The sequence below is a fragment of the Engraulis encrasicolus genome, chromosome 5 (genome assembly GCF_034702125.1).
Source record: "Engraulis encrasicolus isolate BLACKSEA-1 chromosome 5, IST_EnEncr_1.0, whole genome shotgun sequence".
Lineage (NCBI taxonomy): Eukaryota > Metazoa > Chordata > Actinopteri > Clupeiformes > Engraulidae > Engraulis > Engraulis encrasicolus.
Genome location: NC_085861.1, coordinates 21,931,920 through 21,956,837, shown reverse-complemented (window position 1 = coordinate 21,956,837; position 24,918 = coordinate 21,931,920). Strand labels below are relative to the sequence as shown.

Sequence of the window (24,918 nt, the reverse complement as noted above, 5' to 3'; positions counted from 1 at the left end):
TGTTTAGACCTGGCCTATTTAATGTCGCTGTAAATTGGTGTAATGTAGCAGAAGGTGCAAGACATTCGCTGGACTCGTTGCACGCAACAAGTTGTGGAATGCTTTCTTAACAGTTTTAACCGCATAATTTGCGACTCTCGAGCAGTTTGAGAACTGAGAAGAATGAGAGAGAGAGAGGGCAGTGACTACCATGTCACTGAGTATGTGTGTGCTGTGCCTACTGAATCCAAGTGCAGAAAAAACATATCCATATAAATTATTACATAATGCACCATGTTATTACATTTCCATCAAAAAAAAAGTTGCGGCCGCATTCCGTAATAAATTTTGCATTTTGTAATAATTCATTACAAGATGAGAAACAAGTTATTACGAAATGCGTTCAAGAAATGTATTACGAAATGCGTAAATTATTACACAATGCGGCAATTGTCACCGCATTATGTAATAATTCGTTACATTATTACATATTGCTCCGTTATTACATAATGCGGCGTTACAGAAGCTCTACCTTTTTCTGACAAGGATTTATTCCAATGTATATGAACTAAAACACAAATATTATTTGTCAATACAATGTACTGCATTGTAAAAGACCTACCCTTCTAATCTCGTTTGGTCATCATTATTGTAATGAATTTATCTTTTTCCTGATCAGAACAGCCAAAGTTATGCCAGACGTCAAGCTTTTTGTAGAAACGATTAAATGTCTTCCAGCAAAATGAGTTAAATCTGGGTACTCTACAGCTTTCTCTTTTTACTACCAGGACACGTATGACTGAGAATAGAGACGTTATATGTCATAGCGTTGCCCTGTCAGATTGAACTGAGAGTGGAACTGAGTTTTCTTTGCAAAACTGTAAACTGCATGAACAGCATTTGGGCAAAATATGTGCAAAGTAGTATGTGTTGGATAATACTCTCCTCTTCCACTCCCTTCTCATTTCTAGTAAAGATTTTTGAAGACTTTGCGGTGAGTGTTATTCAGACGCTCCTTCAGCACCTCAGCCTCGTTGGTGATCTTTGCCATAACGTCTTGGGCCAGAGGGGTCATCTGGTTCTGCAGGGTGACTGCGTACTTGCTGACCACATCTGCACTCTCAGTGAGTCTAGTGCTGTTACAGAAATAAGAAGTCATGGATGGATGGTATGGATTTCCATACCAAGTTTTTCTATTTTTTTTTTTTTTTAAATTGCCAGAAATGAAACCCCATTGAAAGTCAATGGAATGTTCTGTCTGGTGATTTAGAATGTACATAACCACCAAAATACCTAAGCGTGGTATAGAAATCTATGGGGTAGGCCTATAATGCAGAGGGAAGTGTGGGTCAACAGATCAAAGAACAAAAAACAGCTGACAGCTAAGCATCAATGATATCTGGGCTTTTATAACCCTCATGCAATGCCACTGCCATTGACTTCAATGTTAAACACAGTCAGGTCAGCAGTCTAACCCATGACTGCGGTTTTGAGTAATGAACAAGGCTGAGACTTTTTAAAGCCTCAGGAAGCTTTTACCAGTGTTTAGAGTTAATACGTTAATTCAGATGATTAGGTTAATAGCTTGTTTAGACAACCTTTTCATGATATGCACATTTTTTGAGATAGGAATTTTGGGTTTTCATGAGCTGTATGCCAAAATCATCAATATTAAAACAAAACAAGACCTGAAATATTTCAGTTGGTGTGCAATGAATGTAAAACATATGAAAGTTTGTTTTTTATCATTACATTATGGGGGGAAAATGAACTTTAACACAATATGCTAATTATTTGAGAAGGACCTGTATATATACACTCAGCAGAGGAAGTGACTGTGGTAGTGTTGTGGACGCAAAGGTCTGGATTTCCTGCATTGCTGGAAGTAGACCACACAACTTCCCATATCATCTTTATAACATGGAAGTTCATACAAGGCCTCTGTAGATTGATGTCATTTTTTATTTTTCTCTGGAGTTGAGACATTTCCTGTAACATATTGTAGCGAAGGGGAGTAGAGTTGCCCAGCTAGGACTCAAACCCAGACCTTCTGGAGTAGTAAACTGGGGCTCTGACCGCTACACCAAAGATCCAGGCTCGTTGGTGTAACAGTCAGAACACACCCACAACCCTAATGATGGTCACTCCATCACACTGCCTTCCCCTTCGGGAAGCGCACCCGTACATTCACACACTCATGGTGTATTTCACGCAACTGCACATCATGCTTCTCCCATCCAGTGTAACCCCATCATCAATGCTTCACCCATCACTGAGGTCCCTCACATGGAATTACGGCTCACACACAATGGGTACACTCCCAATGGCCTCACGGTAACCATCCCACTTCTGACACCATTTGTAGGGAAGGGGAGAAGAGTTGCCCAGCTGGGACTTTAACCCAGAACTTCTGGAGTAGTAAACTAGGGCTCTGACAGCTACACCAAAGAGCCAGGCTCGTTGGTGTGACAGTCAGAACACACCCACAACCCTAGTGATGGTCACTCCATCACACATATCTAAAAGACTTGATAAGAGTTATCTGCTCTAGCAAGTATGTGAGGAAAGTTCAAGAAAGTCCTCTTTAGATGATGGCCTTTGCTCCACATGTTACATATGCAAATGGAATGAGGTGATACCATGGTATACAGTGACGTGTTCACATACAGTGCCCTCCATAATTATTGGCACCCCTGGTTGAGATGTGTTAAAAGCCTTAAAATAAATTCAGTGTTTATTGCAGAAGAATACTGTCACACTGAAAATTGTAGGAAAATGTAGCCTTCAACTCAAATTAATTGTAAGAAAATAAAAAAATCCCTGACTAAAAAAAAAATATTTTTCATTAAATCACCTGTTCCACAATTATTGGCACCCTTAACAATTCCCAGGAAATAAATATAATTGAAGCATTTCTGTCATTTCTACAGTAGTTTACAAAGTTTACCAGAGTATTTAGGAACATTTAATTAGTAATTCATCACTTCCTGTTTCCCTGGGGTATAAATATGACGTGACACCGAGGCCATTTCTCTTATCCACTCTTAAACATGGGAAAGACAAAGGAACACAGCATACAAGTGAGGCAGGTGTGCGTCGACCTTCACAGGTCAGGCAGAGGCTACAAGAAGATTGCCGCTCAACTGCAGCTGCCCATATCCACTGTGAGAGGAATAATTAAGAAGTTCAAAACAACTGGAACAGTGGTAAACAAGCCTGGACGAGGACCCAAGTTTATTTTGCCACCACGCACAGTGAGGAGGATGGTAAGAGAAATCAAAAGATCTCCAAAGCTCACTGTTACAGAATTACAACAAATGGTAGCATCCTGGGGTCACAAAGTCTCCAAATCAACCATCAGGCGCTGTCTACACGCCAACAAGATGTTTGGGAGGCATGCACGGAGAAAACCTTTCCTCACTCACAATCATAAACGCAAGCGTCTGGAGTTCGCCAAGCGGTATTGGGGCTTCAACTGGGACTGTGTGCTTTGGTCAGATGAGACCAAGATTGAGCTTTTTGGCAACAAACACTCTAAGTGGGTCTGGCGTACCACGAAAGATGCGCATGCTGAAAAGCACCTCATACCCACTGTGAAGTATGGGGGTGGGTCAGTGATGCTGTGGGGCTGTTTCGCTTCCAAAGGCCCTGGGAACCTTGTTAGGGTGCATGGCATCATGAATGCTTTGAAATACCAGGACATTTTGAATCAAAATCTGTTGCCCTCTGCCCGAAAGCTGAAGCTGGGTCGTCACTGGGTCTTTCAGCAAGACAATGACCCTAAACATATGGCCAAATCTACACAGAAATGGTTCACCAGACACAAAATCAAGCTCCTCCCATGGCCATCTCAGTCCCCTGACCTCAACCCCATTGAGAACCTGTGGGGTGAGCTGAAGAGGAGAGTACAGAGAAGAGGACCCAGGTCTCTGGATGATTTAGAGAGATTCTGCAAAGAGGAATGGCTGAAGATCCCTCTTTCGGTCTTTTCCCATCTTGTGAAACATTATAGAAGAAGATTAGGTGCTGTTTTGTTGGCAAAAGGGGGTTGTACAAAATATTAACACCAGGGGTGCTAATAATTGTGACACACATTATTTGATGTCAAATAATTATTTCTTTATGTGGGATTTTTTCCCCACTGAATAAATGCACTTGTATTGAAGGTTGGATTTTTCTCTTTTTTTCCATTAAGGTCCCATATTATTTAGAAAAAAAATAAAATAATTGGAAGCTAAAAAACACATCTCAACCAGGGGTGCCAATAATTATGGAGGGCACTGTATGTAGGTGAACATGTTATGCAATATACTGTAGTATCTAATGTCTGATTGTTTCAAGGTTCAGTGTGGACCGACTCCATACACACTTTTCTGAAACCTAATAAAAAACAGTTTAATGATAATACAATGCTCATATTACCTCATGCATCTGAGACGTCTACATCTAACTACCAGTGTATATTTTACATACCCGCCTTTGTAAACTGGAAACTGAGCCCTGAGGAAGGTCAGTCGACCGAAAGCTTGACAAACTAAAGAACATAAAGACGATCTCAGTGTGCAGACATGTTTCTTTCATTTATCACAAGACCCCACCATTGTAAAACTGTTTTGTAATCTGATTTCAGAGAACTTGATTTTTTTTCTGATCAGAAATATGTGTGGTTTGCAGGTCAAAGTAAAATCTTAGGGGTGACATAGGCCTACTATATTCAAGTTGAAAAAAAATAAAAAAATAAAAACGCTCAGTGGCACAACATAGTTCTTTGCACTACCAGGATGTGGATGAATGAGAATAGAGATGTTTTGTCATTGGTGTTTGCCCTATCAGTTGACATATATCAAAGCATGTGAACACAGAACAAGAACACAGAACAAAAGACAAAAGACTCAGCCATTGCTTATGCTATGCACTTAAATGTTTAATGGATCATGTGCAGGTTACAAAGACATGTTTTGACCTGAAGCTGTAATTTTAATGTTTTAGAAAAGACAATAAGCAGTGTGGTCTTTTCTTTTCTTCTTTTCTACAATGATTTAAAAAAAAATGGAATATGCAGCAGCAATGAGTTCGAGCGCATGTTCAATTGAAACGCACAAAACAAATTGTAGACTAAAGCTGTTCAAATCATGAAGCACAGTGTCCTCAGAGTGAGTTTGGGTTCAGGCAGAAACCAAACAACTATTTACTATGTCTGTGTGACCCATTTCTGCAGTCTGTATATCAACATCCCATACAGTAGACTTTGAACATCACTCTCATCTGTATACACAAACAACATGTAATAGAAGGGTTTTGCATTTCATGTGAAAAAGAGGACCATAATTTGACCATATTAGAAGCTTGTGTTTTATTACGGCTCACAACCACAACACAAAAAACAGCCAACTTAGAAACAAATGGCAGAAATATTAAATAAAAAAGAGAGCCTGTATAAATCAATACAATAGGCATCCATCCACATCTGGACAACATAATTATATTTCTTCTTTGGGCAACTGTAGTTGTCAAATGGACAAAAATGTTTTGCTCAAAATCAAAACAGAAAAAATAATAACAATTGAAAATTATTGCCCTTTATCCTCCTGGCTTTTATTTTACAGAGAAAGCTTTGTACAGAGCAGTGAGCTGCACGAGTCAACATACTATATGTTCTGTTCTTATGTGTAAGTGTAGTATTATCCAAACCAAAGTCCAGGTGGTACCCTTCAGTAGACTCACAGCTTTAAACAACATAAGATGGAATGTTATTTTGTTCTAATGTGAACGGGAGTGAAGTTGTTGAAGTGGGATAGGGTTTTAGGTTTGGCGAATGATGTTGCTTTAGTGCAGTGGTTACAGAACTGTATTAAGTGTCACCCCCTTTTGGACCTAAGAATATTTCTACCGGAAACATATTTATTAACCAACGGACTGCTGTTATAATCAATTTATGTAATAATTATGTTAAGAAAGCATATACAATATTCAAAGTTTTAGGCAAACAATCTCACAATCCCTCAGCAACAGTACCTCCCTGACCCCACCAGGGGTCTCGACCCCCTGGGAACCACTGCTTTAGTTGCTGTAAGGGCTTTATAGGTGGCACAGACAAAAAGGCTTTCCCCATTTCTTCACCTCTCTTAAATATATAAAGGATGGCAAAATGACCCATGTCCTGTCTTAAATCGTTCTTACATGTAGGGGTTTAGCTATCATTAGGGGTTTAGCTGCCCGTAATTGTTTTTCTGCGGGGGTTTTTTCACGATGTAAGATTGTGATAAACAAAAAAAAATCAATTGATGGAGATAGAGATAGAGAAATAGAGATTTTATGTAAAAAAAAACCCCATGACATGGCCCTGCTGTGGCCTAACGGTAGGGCACTGGGTTGGATTACTACACTGGCGACCCGGGTTTTGACCTGGGCCCGGGTCATTTGCCGATCTACAGTATATTATAACCTGATTGAAAGTGATGATACTGAAGTACTTGATACTATAATTAATTCATATGGTATCTCATCCCGTCTTTTAGTTGGAACAGAAACTATATTGTGTGAAATACCACGCAGTAGAATCTCACTAATAAATAAATAAATAAATAAATAAATAAATAAATAAATAAATAAATAAATAAGTAAATAAATACATGAATGAATGTTCAGTGTTTTCCTCAGGACCAACAAAGCATTCAAATGTGTCTCCACAAGGTGTAGATTCAGTCACACAGTCAGACAGGCTTGCCTTGGAGGTGTGACTTGGACTTCAGACCAGAGGAAGCGAGGTGTGGAGTGACTGGTGATGACAGCGAGGCACTGCCCCCTGGACTTCGCACCGCACAACACAAGACTCCTAGCAGCCAAATGGTAGGCTATATATCCGGGCAGCGTGCTTGTCAGGGCCACACACACACAGACTAACTGCAGACAGCGTTCAAGGACTTACTCAAAATACAAAGAGGTAAGCAAGACTGGGAAAAGAAGCAAGTGGCAAATTTCAAAGAACTGGTTAAGACTTTCTGGTGATGTTTTTCAAAAGCATAGATATTCTTTTTAAAAACAAAATGTGTTGTGTATTTTTTTAGACACTCAATCACAGAACCATGAAGGTCCTCGTTGTGCTTGCTTTGGCCATTTTCACCGGTGAGTACTTTCATGTTCTTTCATTTATTGATCACTTAAGTCAAGGATTGGAAGACGTTGAAAGACTAACCTAGTTTTGAAGACATTGAAAGACATATGACTGAAATTCAAACTTTTTGATTGTAGGTTGCAATGCCAACCTATTGTATGCTGATGAGCCCAAACCACAGCTGGAGCAGCTGACAAATGCATTCTGGAACTACGTTGGCCAGGCAACGCGCACAGCAGAGGACACCATTCAGATGATCAGGAAGTCTCAGTTGGGACAGGAAGTCAGGTACGTGTTTGAATCTGAGAACATTGAGCATTCTAACACAATGGATGTGACTAAATGTGTTATTGTTGTACTAAAATGAGTTCTCCTCCTTTGACAGTGCTAGGCTCACAGAGGGCGCGGATGCAGCCAGCCAGTATGCAGTCCCTTTGGCTCAAAACGCCATGGAAACCATCTTGAGGAATGCGGAAGTGCTTAGAGATGGTCTGACTCATGACCTGGCCACCGTTCAGGAGAAGCTGGAGCCTTATGCAGAGGACATGAGAGCCCAGGTTCTGCAGAGGGTGGAGGATCTGAAGGCTGCTGTGGCTCCCTATGCAGAGTCCCTGGACTCTGAGTCCCTGAAGACCGCCCTGCTCCAGAAGAGTGAGGAGCTGAAGGGAAGTCTGGAGAAGAGCGTGCAGGAGCTGCAGTCCCAGCTGGGTCCCTACACCGAGGAGCTCAGGCAGAAGGTGGACCAGCACCTGCAGGAGTTCCAGGCCAATGTGGCCCCCTTGGCGGCTGACCTCCAGACCCAGTTAGTCCAGAGAACCAAGATGGTCCAGCAAAGTCTGGCACCCTACGCTGAAGACCTGAAGGAAAAACTGGACCCCTACGCCCAGGACCTCAGAGCACAGCTCACCTCCCTGTATGAATCCTTCACTAAGTCAAGCTAAATAATTTTGCCGTTGACTAATTTATTACAAAGAAATTCGCAAAAGACTCTTGGATCTTGAAAAATGACAGCCATTTTACGTTGTCCCCTTTGTACTGTATATTTTTGCTAACTTTATTTATTTAAATGTGATTAAATAGTGTTTTTCCATCTGGTATAGCAATAAAACAAATACGTTCAGAAGGTCTGTCTCATTCATACTGTATATACACCAGTGTTAACAGACTTAAAGGAACAGTCCACCCTTTTTTGATTTTCACATATTTACAGTATTCCCAAGCATTATTTATGAATGTGCATATCATTTTCTTCTCAGTTTTTTTCAGTAATTAGATTTATTGGATCAGAATTATTAGCATAGCTTAGCATAATCACTGGAAGTGAATGGGAGCATTAGCATCAAGCCACAAGTGATCACAGGACAGGATTAAATAGCTGTTTTGCACTCTGGTGAATTTTACATTAATTATTAACTCTATAAGTACATTTGATGATGTTTTGCTCGCCCCCATAGACTTGCATTGCTACACTTAATTTGGCTATACTGTTAAACTAGGCAATGGAAACACATAGACGAAAATGATATACATATTCATGAATGATGCTGGAAAATACTGCAAATACCGTATGTGAAAATAAAAAAGGGTGGACTGTTCCTTTAATATATGACACCATAATCAGAGGTGCCAAAGTAAAACTAGAGGTAAAAAACAAAACCAGCCATTGTTTCCTACATTTTGGTGGTGTACTTAAATCATAAATTTACTTCTAGTTTTACTTATGTAGGCTACCTCTGACCATAATGGGTTGTTGAAGCACAACTTGAAACCAATGGATGGCTTCATCAAGCTCAATGAGGCGTGGTGTTTATGGATGGGTGGGAAAGTAGGTGTGTCCAACTCTTGAGATCACCAACACTGTGAATGTGTTTGACACACATTGTAGCTTTCAGCATTCCATTCGTGTTTGACAAAAAATTGAGAAAAATATAATCCATAAATAATTCTTAGTAACTCTGCTCACCTTTTTCAAATACATTTGCTGTAATGAGATAGTAATATGATTTTTATCTATGACAGAAGTGGGCACCCAGTACAAATTTTCATTAACACAGAGTAACCTACAGTGCCTTTTAAATATGACCCAATTCAATGAAAATTACTGGCCAGACCGTAGACTGAACTTGCCCATATTAGTGTCATGAAAAGCAAAATAGCCAAGTCATCCCATTGACTGCATAATGATGTAACACATTCCGTTACATCATCCATAGACGTTAACAGAACTGAATGATGCTGGGGTTGATACTTGGGGCTGCCATGTTAGAGCACCTGGTAGACCATGAGCCATAAGGTTGAGAAGTGTCATCTGGAGGGAAAAAATACTAGCAATGATTTTTGGCAGGGTATATCTCCCCACTACTAGAAAAAGCCTGATAGCAGTCATAGGGTGGTAACGAAATAACTTTTTCTCCAGTAGCCAAAATATGCATGTCATCAGCTGGAAAAATTAGGCCCTTTTCCTGCCAAAAGTTTGTGCTTGGTATCACTGGAAAGGAGATCTCTCAGGCTTTCAGTAAGCCTATTACAGAATCTGTCTGATATACACAGAGGTCACAGCACGGCAAGAGAGAGGGTGCATTCCAATATGCGACCTTGCGTCCTCCACTTGTGCTTGTGGCCTCATACCAGGAAGTAATATGTCATGATGACATCACTGACAACAGCATTATATTTCAATATCTCGCAAAAGCGCAATTGTAAAGTCATTTTCTCATTTGCAAACTGGAATAGTCCCCCAAAAATTGTTTTGGCTAGGTTGACAGCGGGGAAACTTACAGTATTTGTTTTCTCCATGGAAGCGGGGAATCAGCAAAACGTGAGGCCACAAGCACGAGTGGAGGACGCAAGGTCGCATATTGGAAAGCACTCAGAGGTTCTATGGATATGACGAGAGACTTTACTCACGACTTTTCCGGGTGGTACTGCACTCTATGGGCACCAAGGAGAATTCAGAATGAATGGGCTGCGCTCGCTCGACAGCAAACTGCAGACATGGGTCAAATAGCAAGTGGGTCGGCTACTTGTAGACCGGTTGTTACAGCAACTTATACAATAGTTAGATCCGGTTGAATTATTTCACACTTTCTGATTGGACGAGAGGCGTTCTACACGTCACTAGGAGTGAGGGTATTCCCCAACACTCTATGAATGACTCTTCACATCTAATAATCACTCCACGACCAAAGATACAAAGTAACCGTTACACCAACATTCCATTCCATCATTCCATAAAATACAAACATAGAGAGGCGAGAGGTAGGCTAATCGAAGAATTGACAGGTTGTACTATGAAGAAAAAAGAATAACTATGGACGAGTTTATCATCAATTTCGATCTGAAGTATGAATCAGATGAGGAAGAGAGGGAGGAAAGGGCAAACATGGAGGTTACGCCGAACATCCCAACAAGAGCTGTCAAATTAACCCCGCAAGAATTGGACTCAACATACTACAGTGAGTCCAATATGTATTTGATCCCTTGCTGATTTTGCCGGTTTGCCCACTAATAAAGACATGATCAGTCTATAAATTTATGATAATATGTATTCAAACATGGAGAGACAGAATATCAAAAAGAAATTCCAGAAAATAACTTAAATTAATATATTTTAATTTATTTGTATTTAATTTAGGCAAATAAGTATTTGACCCCTCTAGCTAAAGAAGATAAAGTGCTTTGTGGCAAAGCCCTAGTTGTCTAGCACTGAGGTCAGATGCTTCTTTTAGTTGATGACAATGTTTGTCCATATAGTAGAAAATATTTTTGCCCATTTTTCTTTGCACATTATCTCTAAAACATTAATAGTTTGTGGCTGTAGCTTGGCAAATGGGAGGTTCAGTTCTCTCCATAGAATTACTATAGGGTTAATATTTGGAGACTGTCTAGGCCACTTCACGACTTTAATATGCTTCTTATTGAGCCACTCCTTCGTTACTTTGACTGTATGTTGTGTATTATTGTCATGTTGGGAGATCCAAAAATGGCCCACCCTTCAGTGTAGTGGTGGAGGAAAGGACGTTTGCACTCAGGCTTGCACATTACATGTCTCCCTCCATCCATTCGTTGACGATGTGAAGTTGTCCTGTGCCTTGGCCAGACAAACACCCTCAAACCATAATGATACCACTTTCATGCATGATGGTGAGGAGGGTGTTCTTGGGATCATAGACAGCAGTACTCTTTCTCAAAACACATTGAATTGTGATAATGTCAAACAGCTCGATTTTGGTTTCATCTGACTACAGCACGTCCTTATCATATCCTAAACCAGTCTGATGTCCGTTGGCAAACCTCAAGTGGGACTGCACAGGTTCCTTCTGATGTAGAGGTACCATGTGTGCACTACAGGATTTTAAACCTCTGTGGCATTAAGTGCTACCAGTAGTTTTCTCAGTGAATTTGGTCCCAGTAGCTTTGATATCATTGCCTAGTTCATCCCGTACAGCTCTAGGGTGATTTCTTTCAGTTCTCATGATTATCAAATCCCTACAAAAGGTCAAATCTTGTATAGAACCCCAGACAGGCTGATGGATAGTCATTTTGTATTCCTCACACTTTGGAAGAAATGCATCAACAGCTGGGTCATTAATACCCAGTCTCTTTCTTGTGGCTTTGCAGCCCATTTAATCTTTGTTCAGGTCTAAAATCGTGTCCCTGATATCATTTGACCACTCTTTGGTCTTTCCCATGCTGGTGAGGTTGGAGTGTGACTGATTAACTCATACTATGGACTGATTCTGCTGATTCAATGTGTCTTTTATGCATGTTAGTATGTACAGGTGTCTTTAATTCAGATGACAAGTTGATCGGAAGTGCACATCTGGTCTGTGGGCCCGGAACTGTAATCAGTTGGCAGGGGATCAAATACTTATTTTGCTCGATGAAATCGAAATAAATTAATATATATTCTCTTCAGTTAATTTCTGGATTTTCCGAATTTTTATATTCTGTCTCTCCATATTAGAATACATATTATCATAACATTTATTGACTGATCATGTCTTTGTTAGTAGGCAAACCAACAAAATCAGCAAGGGATCAAATACATATTGGACTCACTGTATATTCCATTTTCTACATTTGTACGTGAAAATATTGGTAACACTTTTAGGGATACATCTATAAGCACTAATACATACAATGTTAATGCCTGCATAAGCATAAGTTTGGCATGTACTAAGCAAACGCTAAGGCCTACTAGGTCCTTACTAAGGTCAAATTGGTAATAAATCCCTTATTATGCATTAACAACACATTTGTGAATACATGCCTAACAAATGTTTGATTTTGCTTTGTACATGCCTTACAATTTGCTTATACAATATGTATGTATGTATTAGTGCTAATAGATGTATCCCTTAAATAAAGTGTTACCAAAATATTACATTATTTTTTTAAGAACACGACTGGCAAAGGGGGGCATGGATAGCAGTGTGGAGAGGTAATGAATTCCTTACTACCAAAGGTAGTTGTCAAGATTGTGCATAGAATACATGGTGACTTGTTAAGGACTTGGGAAAAATGAGACTTGGACTTGACTTGGCTTGGGTACGACTTGGATTTGACTTGGGCAAATGTGTCTTAACTTGTGACTTGACACAAACTTGATTGGAATGACTTGAGACTTACTTTAAATTAAGTAAATTAGTGACTTGGTCCCATCTCTGGTGCACACTAACAACATGGTCAGGATAAACTTTGGCTTCGTTGTGTTTTACGTAACTATGTCAACAAAAGGACTTGAACGCAACCGCAAGTGTTATGAGGTGTGGAGGAACAGATTGCTACGGTCAATCATGCCAGTAGGCCTGCCAACCATGCTCCTAATCATGTGTAAAACTTGCACTTGGCTATGTAGAAAGTATCTCATAAGGTCTTACCAGTGGCACAGTGTATCACAAAAGTAAGCAGATTTCTGCAAATTTTTCATGGGATAACACGAAAGATATTAAACTGTGACTTGATGAAAAGTAGTCATTTTGACCCCAAATTATTTTAAGTGTATCAAACATGAATGGAATATCCATATTTTTCTAATACATGTTCCAATCTGTCTAGATTATGTCAAATACATGAACATAAGTTATTTAGAACAGAACATTTTGCTTTATTTAGGGCTCTGATGACTAACAATATGTATGATGTGGACGAGGGCCATAACTAATTCAAGGCAACTTTTGGGCAGTTGTTGCACATTTTCGCCTAGTCATGGATTAGGTTTTTTTTTGGTGTGTGGGCTGTGTGTGGGGGTGCTAGGACTTATCTAAAGGGCTTTTTTTATGTCCCCAACAGAGCAACAGTAAATAGCTGAGGCATAAACTGGTGCAAAAGTTTTTTGCTTCAGCTGATTTCGTAGACATTTAAGTGGCTGGGATCAAAATGACCCCAAGGATCACAGATGTAACCTAAATCTGAGGATAACAGGAGGGTTAATGTCTCAACCTCTGGCAACAAAAGTGAGTGCACACCCCTGAGTGAAAATGCATATGGACTGCTTCAATTTGTCACAGTAGCCTATGTATGTTGACATGCATGTTTCTTTTAGTGACATTTGGCTTCCCAATTTCAGCAGCATTAATGCAGCGCCAAACCATGTCAGTCCCACAACCATACTTGACTGTAAGCAATATACACTTTTTTTGTACTACTCACTTACTTACCACCACTCATGCTATGCTTTTTCCCCCACATATTTAGGTCTGCGCATCTTGTTGCCAGAGGTTGAAACATTAATGTCTGTATTTTTTAACAATTTTGGGTGAACAATGAATAGAAACAGTTTTATAAGCTGCGCACTGACTACTTGGCATTATGTCAAAGTTATATTTCTTTGGTGTTGATGAAGAGATATAATTTTTAATAAAATGCTGAAATGTGAGGGCCGTACTCACTTCTGTCACACACTGTATATCTGCAAACACTTTTAAAGCCTAAGGTTACCCCTTGATGAATACTTAAATCAACTTCATATCAAATTTAATTTCTTAAAAACAAATTTCATGGAAATTTAGTCATAATCCCTCTCCTACTTTAAGACTTTCCGACAGCATTAATACTACAGGTATATACACATCTTAGTGAACAATTATAATCCTAAAGGTTTTTCAAACATATTTGGAATTATTGTAGAATGAACAAACTCCACTTGTCTTCTACATATGTGCCATTAATCTGCTTTTGATTACAACCTTCATTGCTCTTCATTTCAAAAGGGTAAGAGTATGGAACTTTGACTTTTACACTAGACTAAAAAACATGGCTATGTGTCATCACACTTAATAGCTAGGGCAATCACAGTTAAGGCTATGGCAGGTTAAAGTTCAACATGAGTCTCAGGACAGGTACTGGACTCTTGTCATGGTCCTGCATCACCTTATGGACACAATCTAATCAGACTTTGACATGATGGGTGGAGGTGACACGCAATGACTGATCAAAGTATTTTCCAGAAGACCAAATTACATCTCAAAACAAATATCAATATAAACCACAAAATTCCAAAAAGGGCATTTTAGTATATGTGAGCCACCGATATAAAGGCCTCAAGTAGGCCCAGGGGCGTACAAGTTAATTATAGATTCTGAGAGGGCCAGGGGCACTTCCAGAAATGTTGGACCCCAAATTTTGGGCCCCCTTAAGGGTCGCTGTCAGTGCTGTCAGGGCTTGGGCCCCTAGAATCTGTAATACCTTTCTCCTTTTAGCAGCACCCATGGAGAGGGCAGATAAGCTTTCAATTCAAGCTATACATTTTAGCTAAATCAATACGGTTTTCTGAAGCATCGTCTAGCTTCTTCAAGACCCTGACTTGTCCATTCGGCAAAAAAGATAAATTATGAAGTAGTGAACAAATTTGTGATAATTTTCCATTTTCACACATGATCTTGCCATCTTTGCTCAGTTTGTCACAGTGAATGTCCTCAAATGCCCCCATCTCCTTCCCTCAGTTACTCACACACACACACGCACACGCACACACACGCACACGCACGCATGCACACACACACACACACACACACACACACACACACACACACACACACACACACACACACACACACACATATATATATATATATATATATATATATATATATATATATATATATATATATATATATAAAGAGTGCAAGAACTCAAATAGATTAAAATAAATACACATATAAATATATGAAAGTTAATTTAATCCATAAAGGATGTTCTTACAAATCTATCCTTCTGAGTTTGCGCTGGTAGTCTCTATGTCACATAAGATAACTTCATAAGGCAGGAGGAGTAGACAGAAAAGATACCGGTAGAATGAAACTTCTCACTGATTAGCACTTGCCCTTTGGGACCAATGTTGACCTCGGTTGATTAGTGAAGTCATCACTCGGGGAAGAGAGCAGGGAAGCTGACAGGGGTGGACAAACAGGTCAGTTGTACCAGGCCCAGGGAGAGAAGAGGCACACCGGGTCCTCATTACTTTGCCTCTATTGGATATGGGGCCCTTTCGGATGATTCTGTCCTGGGCCCGGTCAAAGCTGCTAGTGGCCCTGGCGGCGAGTGTTGGCTGCAATTTATCGCTGGCTAGATAGTCCACACAGGAAGTGGGGATGTGGAGCACTGATGACTGGTGACAGCAAGGCAGAGCCTCTTGGACTTTGAGTGTTAGAGCGGAATACCAGAGGCTGCACCTGCCATGCGGTATAAATACTGGCCAGACACAGCAATATGAACACAGACACATTCAAAGCTACACTGAAGGATTTGCCTGCAAATACAAAGCCCACAAGGCCCAGGTAAGGAGACAACAATTTGAACAAAAAATCCTGCTTATTATTTTTTACATAGCAAATATACCATGTAACAAGTCAACTCTATTTTTCTAACTTTGCCGAATCAATTTTATTGTTTTTTTTTAAAAACTTTAACAACAGAAAGACGCACAGTCATGAGGACGATCGCTGTACTGGTTTTGGCTGTATTTACAGGTTAGCATTGCCCATTTACATAATTTTTAAAATATGCCATCATTACTAGTTACATGTGTATATACTGAGGCACATTGAATTTATTTTATTTCAAATATTTTTCCCCTTTGTTATTAGGTTGCAATGCCAACCTGTTCTATGCTGATGAGCCGAAGCCACAGCTGGATCAGTTGACTGATGCATTCTGGAACTACGTTGCCCAGGCAACACGCACAGCAGAGGACACCGTTCAGATGATCAGGAAGTCTCAGCTGGGACAGGAAGTCAGGTAGGCAGGGTGGATAAGTTAAATTACTAATAGACTAAAATATCTCAAATAAAACAAACGTTAGAATTTAACAGTATTGATTAAAAAACGGTTTAGTGTCTAACCTGAACCTGTTGTTAATCATCTCCAGTGCTCAGCTCACTGAGAGTGCAGATGTGGCCAGCCAGTATGCAGTCAACCTCCAAAATCAGATGACCCCTCTGGCTCAAGATGTCATGGCAAAAATCAACAACGAGGCTGAGGTGCTGAGAGAGCGCCTGGCACAGGACTTGGCCACCGTTCAGGAGAAGCTGGAGCCTTATGCAGAGGACATGAGAGTCCAGGTTCTGCAGAGGGTGGAGGATCTGAAGGCTGCCGTTGCTCCCTATGCTGAGTCCCTGGACTCTGAGTCCCTGAAGACCGCCCTACTCCAGAAGAGTGAGGAGCTGAAGGGAAGTCTGGAGAAGAGCGTGCAGGAGCTGCAGTCCCAGCTGGGCCCCTACACCGAGGAGCTCAGGCAGAAGGTGGACCAGCACCTGCAGGAGTTCCAGGCCAGTGTGACCCCCTTGGCTGCTGACCTCCAGACCCAGCTGGCCCAGAGAACCAAGATGGTCCAGCAAAGTCTGGCACCCTACGCTGAAGACCTGAAGGACAAACTGGACCCCTACGCCCAGGACCTCAGAGCACAGCTCACCTCCCTGTATGAATCCTTCACTAAGTCAAGCTAAAATGTTCAAACCAGAGACAGTGATTTATGTGCTAAATAACAATTCAGGACAAAATGAGATCCGTGCAATTTCAAAGAACATCTACTTTCCTTGCTCTTTCTGCACTAACTTGGAGGAAACAAGGAACATGCCAGCTTTCTGTGGTGGATGTGAATGTGCTTCGATAGTTGTAGGTTAAGAGGAGAGCTTTTGAAGAGGATGTTAATTTATAAATGTGTTATTTATTGAACTTTATATATTTTATTTACAATAAAAACCCTACTTCAGAACAATGCATTCCTAACATTGCCTTCCTGATTCCTGCAGTTGAAATACAGTATAATACATATGTAAAAACAATATAGGAGTTAAAGGAGTACCATGTAGGACTGAAAAATTACCTTCCCAAGTGAGCTGATACTTAAATAAGTCATTAATAAATGAATGATGACTCTTTCATGGTCTTCGGTCAGAATTTCCAACATGTAACGTTTGACTGACACACCCAAACAAGCATCGTGGGAAAAAAACCTTTCACAAGAAATCTGACTCAACGTACCAAAAGAGCCATATTCACATTTGCATTGACTGCTCAAACCGTGAGAGCATTTAAACAACAGTTCTATGTAGATTTTGAGACATGGATGTCGGCAGGCACTGCACAAAATCATGTAAACAGTAAACAATATACATGTATGTTTGCTGTATAACAGCTTATACAGTACAAGGTACTAAAAATATAATTCAGGTTGGTGTTTACCAATAAGCCTATGAGAGGTAAATAAAAACAAGATTATGGTAATGAATAAGGTATAAGAAAAGACACATCACAGAGCAGTGTTGCACCGAGTAGACTTGTGTAGCAGAAGCAAGGTTGTTTTCCCATGAGTACTTTTATCATTTATTCAGATGTGTCAACAAAGTTGAATTAAAAAATATTAGGATATGACCCATTGGCCACCAAATTTGAGCGGGCGATCGCAGAATTCCCTTTTCTATTTGGCTGATGTTAGTAGAATGAAGGAATTTATTTTTTATGTTCATATATGGCCATTACTTAAATTTAAATTTCACACAGTTTAGGGACACTTTCGAAACAGGCCATGGAGGTATGTGTGGGGTTAGATGAGGCACCACGGAAATCACCCAAATTCTCCCTACTGGTAGGCCTACAGAATATGAACATGCAACTGTAAAATCCCAAAACCAGTCTAAAAGGCAATGAGAGCCATTGAAGCACAGTGAAATAACTACAGATATAATTAAATCAATGGGTCGAATGTTCCCATAACTGCAAGAAGCCTACCCCAATGACTATGTGGTGATATGCTCACACAGTGTTTAGTATACATGCCTTCCAAGCTTATGGGGTTTCAGTGTGTGTCAAAGACATGACGTTTGGGACATCACAGCTCTGCACGAATGGTTAGGGTATTGGTGTAGTACAGGGTTTGGAAGGTCACAGGTTTGTAAATAAAGTAAAAGAGTAAATAGCTAATATTTACTAATATTTACAAACATATCCTTGGAATGTAACCCCACTTTGCTTTCGGGAGGCTTCATAGTCTTCGAAGGAAGGCCTTTCCAAAAAAGTCCCAGAAGTCCTGAAGCTGCTGTTCTGCAGTATTAATGTGTGAAAAATGTTGTGGACTTCTACTCCAAGAATAACCGTGAGCAAGACCTGAACTGCAGAGGGAGTACTGATTCAATAAAGGCCCAGCAGACTGTACCCCATGATGGTTATGAGGAAAATATAACATCAAGAGGCTGCTGGTATCCTTATATTGTTGTTCCATTGATGCCGTATTTGACATACCGCAAATGTCATAATCCAGGTCAGCAACTGAACAGTTACCCAAATGAGATCACTTAAGGGGTCATTAAAAGTGCACAGAGGGCTATCAGCTAACTTACAAGGGGCTGCGTAGTTTGTCTTGTATCAATAGGACAAATGATACCGTAAATGACCGTTATCATCCTTGACACATTCAATGTGTCCAAGGCGATAGAACAAAGGTGTTCCCATAAGAAACAGCTCAAGATGCTCAAGAAGAAAATCAGACTCAAGATGCTCTACCCGCCCTCTATCTAATAATACAGTAGCTTCAATTACTGATGCCAACATGTCGTTTTTGATCCTCTGGATTATCATTTCCTTTTCTTTTTAAATATATTTTTTGGACTTTTATGACTTTAATGATGATAGGATAGTGTGACGGGTGGACAGGAAGTGAATGGGGAAGGGTCGGCAAATGACCCGGGCTGGGAATCAAACCCGAGTGCCCTACTGGTTGGCCACGGTAGGGCCCTGGATTATCATTTTCAACCAGAACATTTGTAAACAAAGTCTGCAGGGGACGTTGACAATGAGTAGGCCTAACAATGAGCAAACAATACAGAGCAGCCATCCCAGATTTCTATTCTCAATCCCCCTTGTGCCTCAAAGAATGTTTTTTTCAGATAAAGACACCACAAATATGAAACACATTTCCACATATTAAAATGTCTAAGTCAGACCTTTCCTTTCCTTTTTAATACATTCCTTCCACTTTTGCAAAAAAGTGGTCCAGGTTCTAAGAAGAAAGTAATGCAACATTTGCATGATGGTTATGTTAAGAATGTAAAAGTTTTATTTCATTAATAAATTAAGCCTCTTTGACATGACAGTTATTTTGTTTTACAGTGAAAATAAATACACGATTAACAGCAGCTTAGACTTGTTAGTTTGCTACACAGCAAAAGACTTACAAGCTATAGGAGCGCAAGAGTGGAGTCACAATGCTTTCAGTGTCTTTATCATGGAGTATTTAGCTTGACTTAGTGAAGGATTCAAACAGGGAGGTGAGCTGTGCTCTGAGGTCCTGGGCGTAGGGGTCCAGTTTGTCCTTCAGGTCTTCAGCGTAGGGTGCCAGGCTCTGCTGGACCATCTTGGCTCTCTGGGACATCTGGGTCTGGAGGTCAGCAGCCAAGGGGGCCACATTGGCCTGGAACTCCTGCAGGTGCTGGTCCACCTTCTGCCTGAGCTCCTCTGTGTAGGGGCCCAGCTGGGACTGCAGCTCCTGCACGCTCTTCTCCAGACTTCCCTTCAGCTCCTCACTCCTCTGGAGCAGGGTGGTCTTCAGGGACTCAGAGTCCAGGGACTCGGCATAGGGAGCCACAGCAATCTTCAGATCCTCCACCCTCTGCAGAACCTGGACTCTCATGTTCTCTGCATAGGGCTCCAGTTGTCCCTTCACAGAGGTCAGGTCCTGTGTCAGGCGTTCCCTCAGCACTTCAGCCTCCGTGGTGATCTTTGCCATGACGTCTTGAGCCATAGGCGACATCTGGTTCTGGAGGGTGACTGCATACTGGCTGGCCACATCTGCACTCTCTGTGAGTTTAGCGCTGAAATATATATATAAAAAAACAAGGTCACACGAGGACAAAAACGTTGTTGGTGTCATATCAATCGTGAAGATCAGAACTTTTAGCGTAGAACATACCTGACTTCCTGTCCCAGCTGAGACTTCCTGATCATCTGAATGGTGTCCTCTGCTGTGCGTGTTGCCTGGGCAACATAGTCCCAGAACGAATCTGTCAGCTGCTCCAGCTGTGGTTTAGGCTCATCAGCGTAGAACAGGTTGGCATTGCAACCTATGCAAGGAGAGCAACGCAAGCATTATTGAAAACTGAGTACACAATAAAATTCTCCCATTGCCTATCCTGAGGTAGTCTTTAAACCCATGTAAGCACCTTCAAAAAACATCTACTAAATGTCTAAGCCCTTTTTGGGAAAACGGTGCCCCCAGCCTCTAAAACTCTAAATATCTCAACCTCTGAAGCACAGAAAATTATGAAACAAGTAACATTTAAAATTGAAGAGCCTCATCTTGCATTAGCATGTGTTCATTCAGCTCTAACATGAACACATTTTTAATTCACAAAAAAAACCTCTCAAATATCATGAGCTTGAATGCAGCGTCCATGCAGCTCCAGGCGCCTGGCTTAATTACAGGCAGCATTCAGCATCAATGGGTTAATGTCCGATTAATTTAGCTTGTCATGCCAATCTGCTGTTGCAGTTGTTATAACTTGCCTTCAGTATCAACAATGATGGTCATTACAATAAAACAATGTGTAGGACCTTACCTGTGAAAACAGCAATGGCAAGGATGAGCACTACCTTCATCTTGACTTTCTTTCTCTAAAAAAACCCAACCAAAAAAACAAATGCAACAAGTTATTAACAGCTCCCATCTATAGGCATAGATCACCAACAAATTTCCAGATTAATCCAATAATGTAAACTCATGTCCAAACCTTACCCGAGTTTCAGGCTCTTAGTGAGTGCAGGTCTGGTGCGATTGGTGTGTGTGTGAGTGTTGGTCACCTTCAATTACCACGTTTTATAGAGGATTGTAGTCTGTGGGTGACTCAAAGTCCAGTGGCCAGTGTCATGTTGTCAGAGCTCTGACAATGCCTCATGCTCAGTCCGAAAGATGACCTGAGGTGACCCCTGAGATACCAAAATGATTGATGTCCACAGAGTTCAACTCTCCCATAAATGCCTCTGGTTGGTAGTCATTGGGAAGTGAACATACTTACAAAAAGCCACTAAAACATGTTGTGTTAATTAAACACTTAGAGAGTCTATTTGGTATCTTCTAGATTGTATTTGATCCCAGAGAACTCTCCAAGTGTTGAGTATCATATGGAGAACAACAAAAATCAAACTCACTTTGAAAAAGACACTTTTTAAGGGCAGTCATGGGTAAGCGGTTAGGGTGTCAGACTTGTAGCCCAAAGGTTGACGGTTCGGCTCCCGACCCGCCAGGTTGGTGGGGGGAGTAATTAACGAGTGCTCTCCCCCATCCTCTTCCATGACTAAGGTACCCTGAGCATGGTGTCATCCCGCCGCACTGCTCCCTTGGGGCGCCATTGGGGGCTGGCCCCTTACACGGGTGAGGCATAAATGCAATTTCGCAGTGTGCAGTGAAGAGTTGTGTGCTGCGAAGTGCTGTGTCACAATGACAATGGGAGTTGGAGTTTCCCAGTTGGGCCTTCACTTAACCGGTCAAGACTCAGAAATACATTTATGTGAGCTGCACACTGGAAATAAAGGTGTCTGAAACTTAAGAGTATGGTATGGGAAATCGATATCTGTTTATTTTTGTTTATTTGCTTGATTGCTTATGGAGGCAGCCGTGGCCTAGTGATTACGGAGATGGACTTAAAATCAGAGGGTTACAGGTTTGAATCCCTCCCTTTCACTGTATCACTCCATAGCTGAGGTGCACTTGAGCAAGGCACCTAACCCACACTGCTCCAGGGACTGTAACCAATACTTTGTAATTCAAACAACTGTAAGTCGCTTTGGATAAAAGCGTCAGTTAAGTGTAATGTAATATAATGTAATGTAATGTGGCTTAAACCAGACAAAGTCCAATATGTCAAATGTTAGATGTGTATTAAAAATCCATTGACCAAAGAGAGAGTCAAAGTAGCTCAAATATCGGTAAACACTGGATGACAACTCTGAATGCAAGTCTGTACTTGTATGCATACTGTATATTCTTTATACATGTATTCAGAGATGTGATCATGATCAAGTGCAATAAGTGGGATTTCTGCATTGGGACTTAATCATCACTCTAGTCTGAGGTACTAGCCATTCATTTACTTTTGTTTAATGTTAAGTTTTTTCTTTTCCTTTACTTGCTTTTGGAAGCAAGTCACACATCAACATCCATGTGGCCCTCTGATGAAGACGGAAATTACACCGGCCAAAACACGTTTACATGACATAAACAAAATAATTAATAACTAGATTTAACAAGAAGACATAATGAATGTGATTGATAGTTTCCTGAGGTACTGTATGACCTAATTTGTAAACCTTGTGCTATCTGGTGTGATTCCCAGTGATACTGAATAGGAACTGTTATCAGTTAGTGTACCGGACTCTGAGTGTCTCTGTGAGTGCTACATACTGCACACTGGGCATGCAGCCATGTCTGCAACCACTGTCCTGGAAGGCTGGGTCGTGTAAGGACACTCAAGGACTTATCTATCTTTGACATCACTGATAGAAAACACTCTGTGTGGTCTGGATTTTATCTGATACCAAACAAAAAGAGTACTATAATATAATATAATATAATATAATATAATATAATATAATATAATATAATATAATATAATATAATATAATATTCTTACATTGATTGGTTCAACATAATTATTTTAAAGCAACTGCCCACCTGGGAAAATCGAATTACCATTTTGACAGAGCACTCCACAGTGCACAGTGCACACAAAAAAATCTCATTTATGCCTCACCAGTGCAAGTGGGCAGTGCCAAACAGGGCCCCAAGAGATCAGTACGGTGGGATGACACTTTGCTCAGCGTACTTCAGTCATGTAGGAGGATGGGCGATAGCACTGGTCAATTACTCCCACCTTGTGGGTCAGGAATCGAGCCATGCAAGCTGTGGGCTACAAGCTTAACACGCTAACCGCTGACCCATAACAATTCTTTATTTTGTCGTATATTTGTGTATTTTCTTTTTAACCTTATACTTTTAAAAGTTTTTCCAGTAAGGGCAATATTTTAATCACAATTTTAATTTTGAAAGTAGAAACAAATGGAAAGTGTAGACCTCCAATAACACATTCTCTGTTCAATAATAGAGTCAAGTCAAGTCAAATCGACTTAATTATCAATTTCTTTACATGCACTGGTCATACAAAGAATTGAAATTACGTTTCTTACTTTCCCATGCAGACATAGACATACTTTAGGTATAGACATACACAGTAAAGTATGTCTATGTCTGCATGGGAAAGTAAGAAACGTAGGCTAATTTCGTAGTAAGTATACAGAGTTCCATATCTCTTACTGCAGATGGGCCCGCCAGTGCAGGCCCATTCACTATTTGCTGAAATAACTCAACTACATGATAAGAACATTGCTGTGACATTACAGAGAGCCTCAAGTAACAGATTAAGACTTATCATTATAATTTTGGTGACAGTAAGATAGACTCTGAGAAAAAGGAGTTAAAGGAATCCTTGATGCTAAATGTACCATCACAGAAAACTTCCAGCAAAAGTTAATACTGTAGGCTTGTTCTGTAAAAGGTTCAAATAAACCATGCACAAAAACAAACACACCACTGCTGGGCAATCACAAATCCATGTTGTAGGCAGAGGTAGCTGTATGTATTGTAGATAACTAATGATGGAGATGTTAAGATGAACAAGATTTGCATTGCATTCTATTAAAAATAAGTAATCCAGTAGGCCTATAGAGTAATCTTGACGTTACTTTAAGTTACCAGGGGGGCCGAGGGGGGCAATCATTTTTTCAGGGGGACACATAAAGACATAGACGGAATGATGCCAAAGACATCATTCTGTTGTGAATTTATGATATACAAACAAATATATCATGTTGCGGAGTGTTAAGCACAGGGGCCACAACAGGGGCCAGGAGGAAATCTACAGGGGCCCTGGTCCACCCTGGTCACTGTCTAGAACCGCCCATGGCTACGTTTTGATCTATTCAGACAAATCAAAGAAAGTACTGCCTTTTGAAAAATGATATAATATTGAAACATGTGTCAATAAGGTATGGGAGTATGTGTATGTTTGTGTGTGCGTGTGTGTGGCGGGGGTGGGGTGCTGTTGCACAGGAGTGCTTTGCTCCGACAAAAGGACTGTTTTTCACTCTCGTCGAGAACCCCTGTCCTCATCTCACTTGTTTTTCCTTTTTTTCCCCCGTGCAGGGCCCTGCGGCTGTTTTTGATGCTATTCTGTGTTGGAAATAGGCCTTCCCCCTGCTGTGTTGTCAAAGGACTCTGGACCTCCACGCTGGCCACTGACAATGACGGGGGTGTGGCGCTCCCTCCCTCTTCCTCT

The 24,918-nt window shown here is 40.7% G+C and overlaps 3 protein-coding genes across 3 annotated transcripts; 2 read left to right on the top strand and 1 right to left on the bottom strand.

Moving 5' to 3' along the window:
- Window positions 1–6,834: 6,834 nt before the first annotated feature.
- On the top strand, window positions 6,835–8,231 carry LOC134448395 (apolipoprotein A-I-like). Its single transcript, XM_063198072.1, has 4 exons — window positions 6,835–6,922; window positions 7,047–7,104; window positions 7,231–7,381; window positions 7,479–8,231. Exons 2-4 carry the CDS (start codon window positions 7,065–7,067, stop codon window positions 8,032–8,034), a joined length of 747 nt encoding a protein of 248 aa, XP_063054142.1. The 5' UTR covers window positions 6,835–6,922; window positions 7,047–7,064; the 3' UTR covers window positions 8,035–8,231.
- Window positions 8,232–15,807: 7,576 nt separating this feature from the next.
- On the top strand, window positions 15,808–17,323 carry LOC134448394 (apolipoprotein A-I-like). Its single transcript, XM_063198071.1, has 4 exons — window positions 15,808–15,873; window positions 16,012–16,065; window positions 16,183–16,333; window positions 16,464–17,323. The coding sequence occupies exons 2-4, from the start codon at window positions 16,026–16,028 to the stop codon at window positions 17,038–17,040; spliced, it is 768 nt and encodes a 255-aa protein (XP_063054141.1). The 5' UTR covers window positions 15,808–15,873; window positions 16,012–16,025; the 3' UTR covers window positions 17,041–17,323.
- Window positions 17,324–19,626: 2,303 nt separating this feature from the next.
- On the bottom strand, window positions 19,627–21,384 carry LOC134448393 (apolipoprotein A-I-like). Its single transcript, XM_063198070.1, has 4 exons — window positions 21,324–21,384; window positions 21,148–21,202; window positions 20,502–20,652; window positions 19,627–20,403 (listed from the first exon to the last, which is right to left on the bottom strand). The coding sequence occupies exons 2-4, from the start codon at window positions 21,185–21,187 to the stop codon at window positions 19,827–19,829; spliced, it is 768 nt and encodes a 255-aa protein (XP_063054140.1). The 5' UTR covers window positions 21,188–21,202; window positions 21,324–21,384; the 3' UTR covers window positions 19,627–19,826.
- Between the last annotated feature and the right edge of the window lie 3,534 nt (window positions 21,385–24,918).

What these genes read in the sequence shown, in the direction of transcription:
- LOC134448395 (XM_063198072.1), top strand. Translation starts at nt 7,065, where the DNA reads ATGAAGGTCCTCGTTGTGCTTGCTTTGGCCATTTTCACCG. An exon ending in TGCTTTGGCCATTTTCACCG is followed by an intron (nt 7,105 to 7,230) that starts GTGAGTACTTTC and finishes TTTTGATTGTAG; the next exon opens with GTTGCAATGCCAACCTATTG. An exon ending in CAGTTGGGACAGGAAGTCAG is followed by an intron (nt 7,382 to 7,478) that starts GTACGTGTTTGA and finishes CTCCTTTGACAG; the next exon opens with TGCTAGGCTCACAGAGGGCG.
- LOC134448394 (XM_063198071.1), top strand. Translation starts at nt 16,026, where the DNA reads ATGAGGACGATCGCTGTACTGGTTTTGGCTGTATTTACAG. An exon ending in GGTTTTGGCTGTATTTACAG is followed by an intron (nt 16,066 to 16,182) that starts GTTAGCATTGCC and finishes CTTTGTTATTAG; the next exon opens with GTTGCAATGCCAACCTGTTC. An exon ending in CAGCTGGGACAGGAAGTCAG is followed by an intron (nt 16,334 to 16,463) that starts GTAGGCAGGGTG and finishes AATCATCTCCAG; the next exon opens with TGCTCAGCTCACTGAGAGTG.
- LOC134448393 (XM_063198070.1), bottom strand. Translation starts at nt 21,187, where the DNA reads ATGAAGGTAGTGCTCATCCTTGCCATTGCTGTTTTCACAG. An exon ending in TGCCATTGCTGTTTTCACAG is followed by an intron (nt 20,653 to 21,147) that starts GTAAGGTCCTAC and finishes CTCCTTGCATAG; the next exon opens with GTTGCAATGCCAACCTGTTC. An exon ending in CAGCTGGGACAGGAAGTCAG is followed by an intron (nt 20,404 to 20,501) that starts GTATGTTCTACG and finishes TATATATTTCAG; the next exon opens with CGCTAAACTCACAGAGAGTG.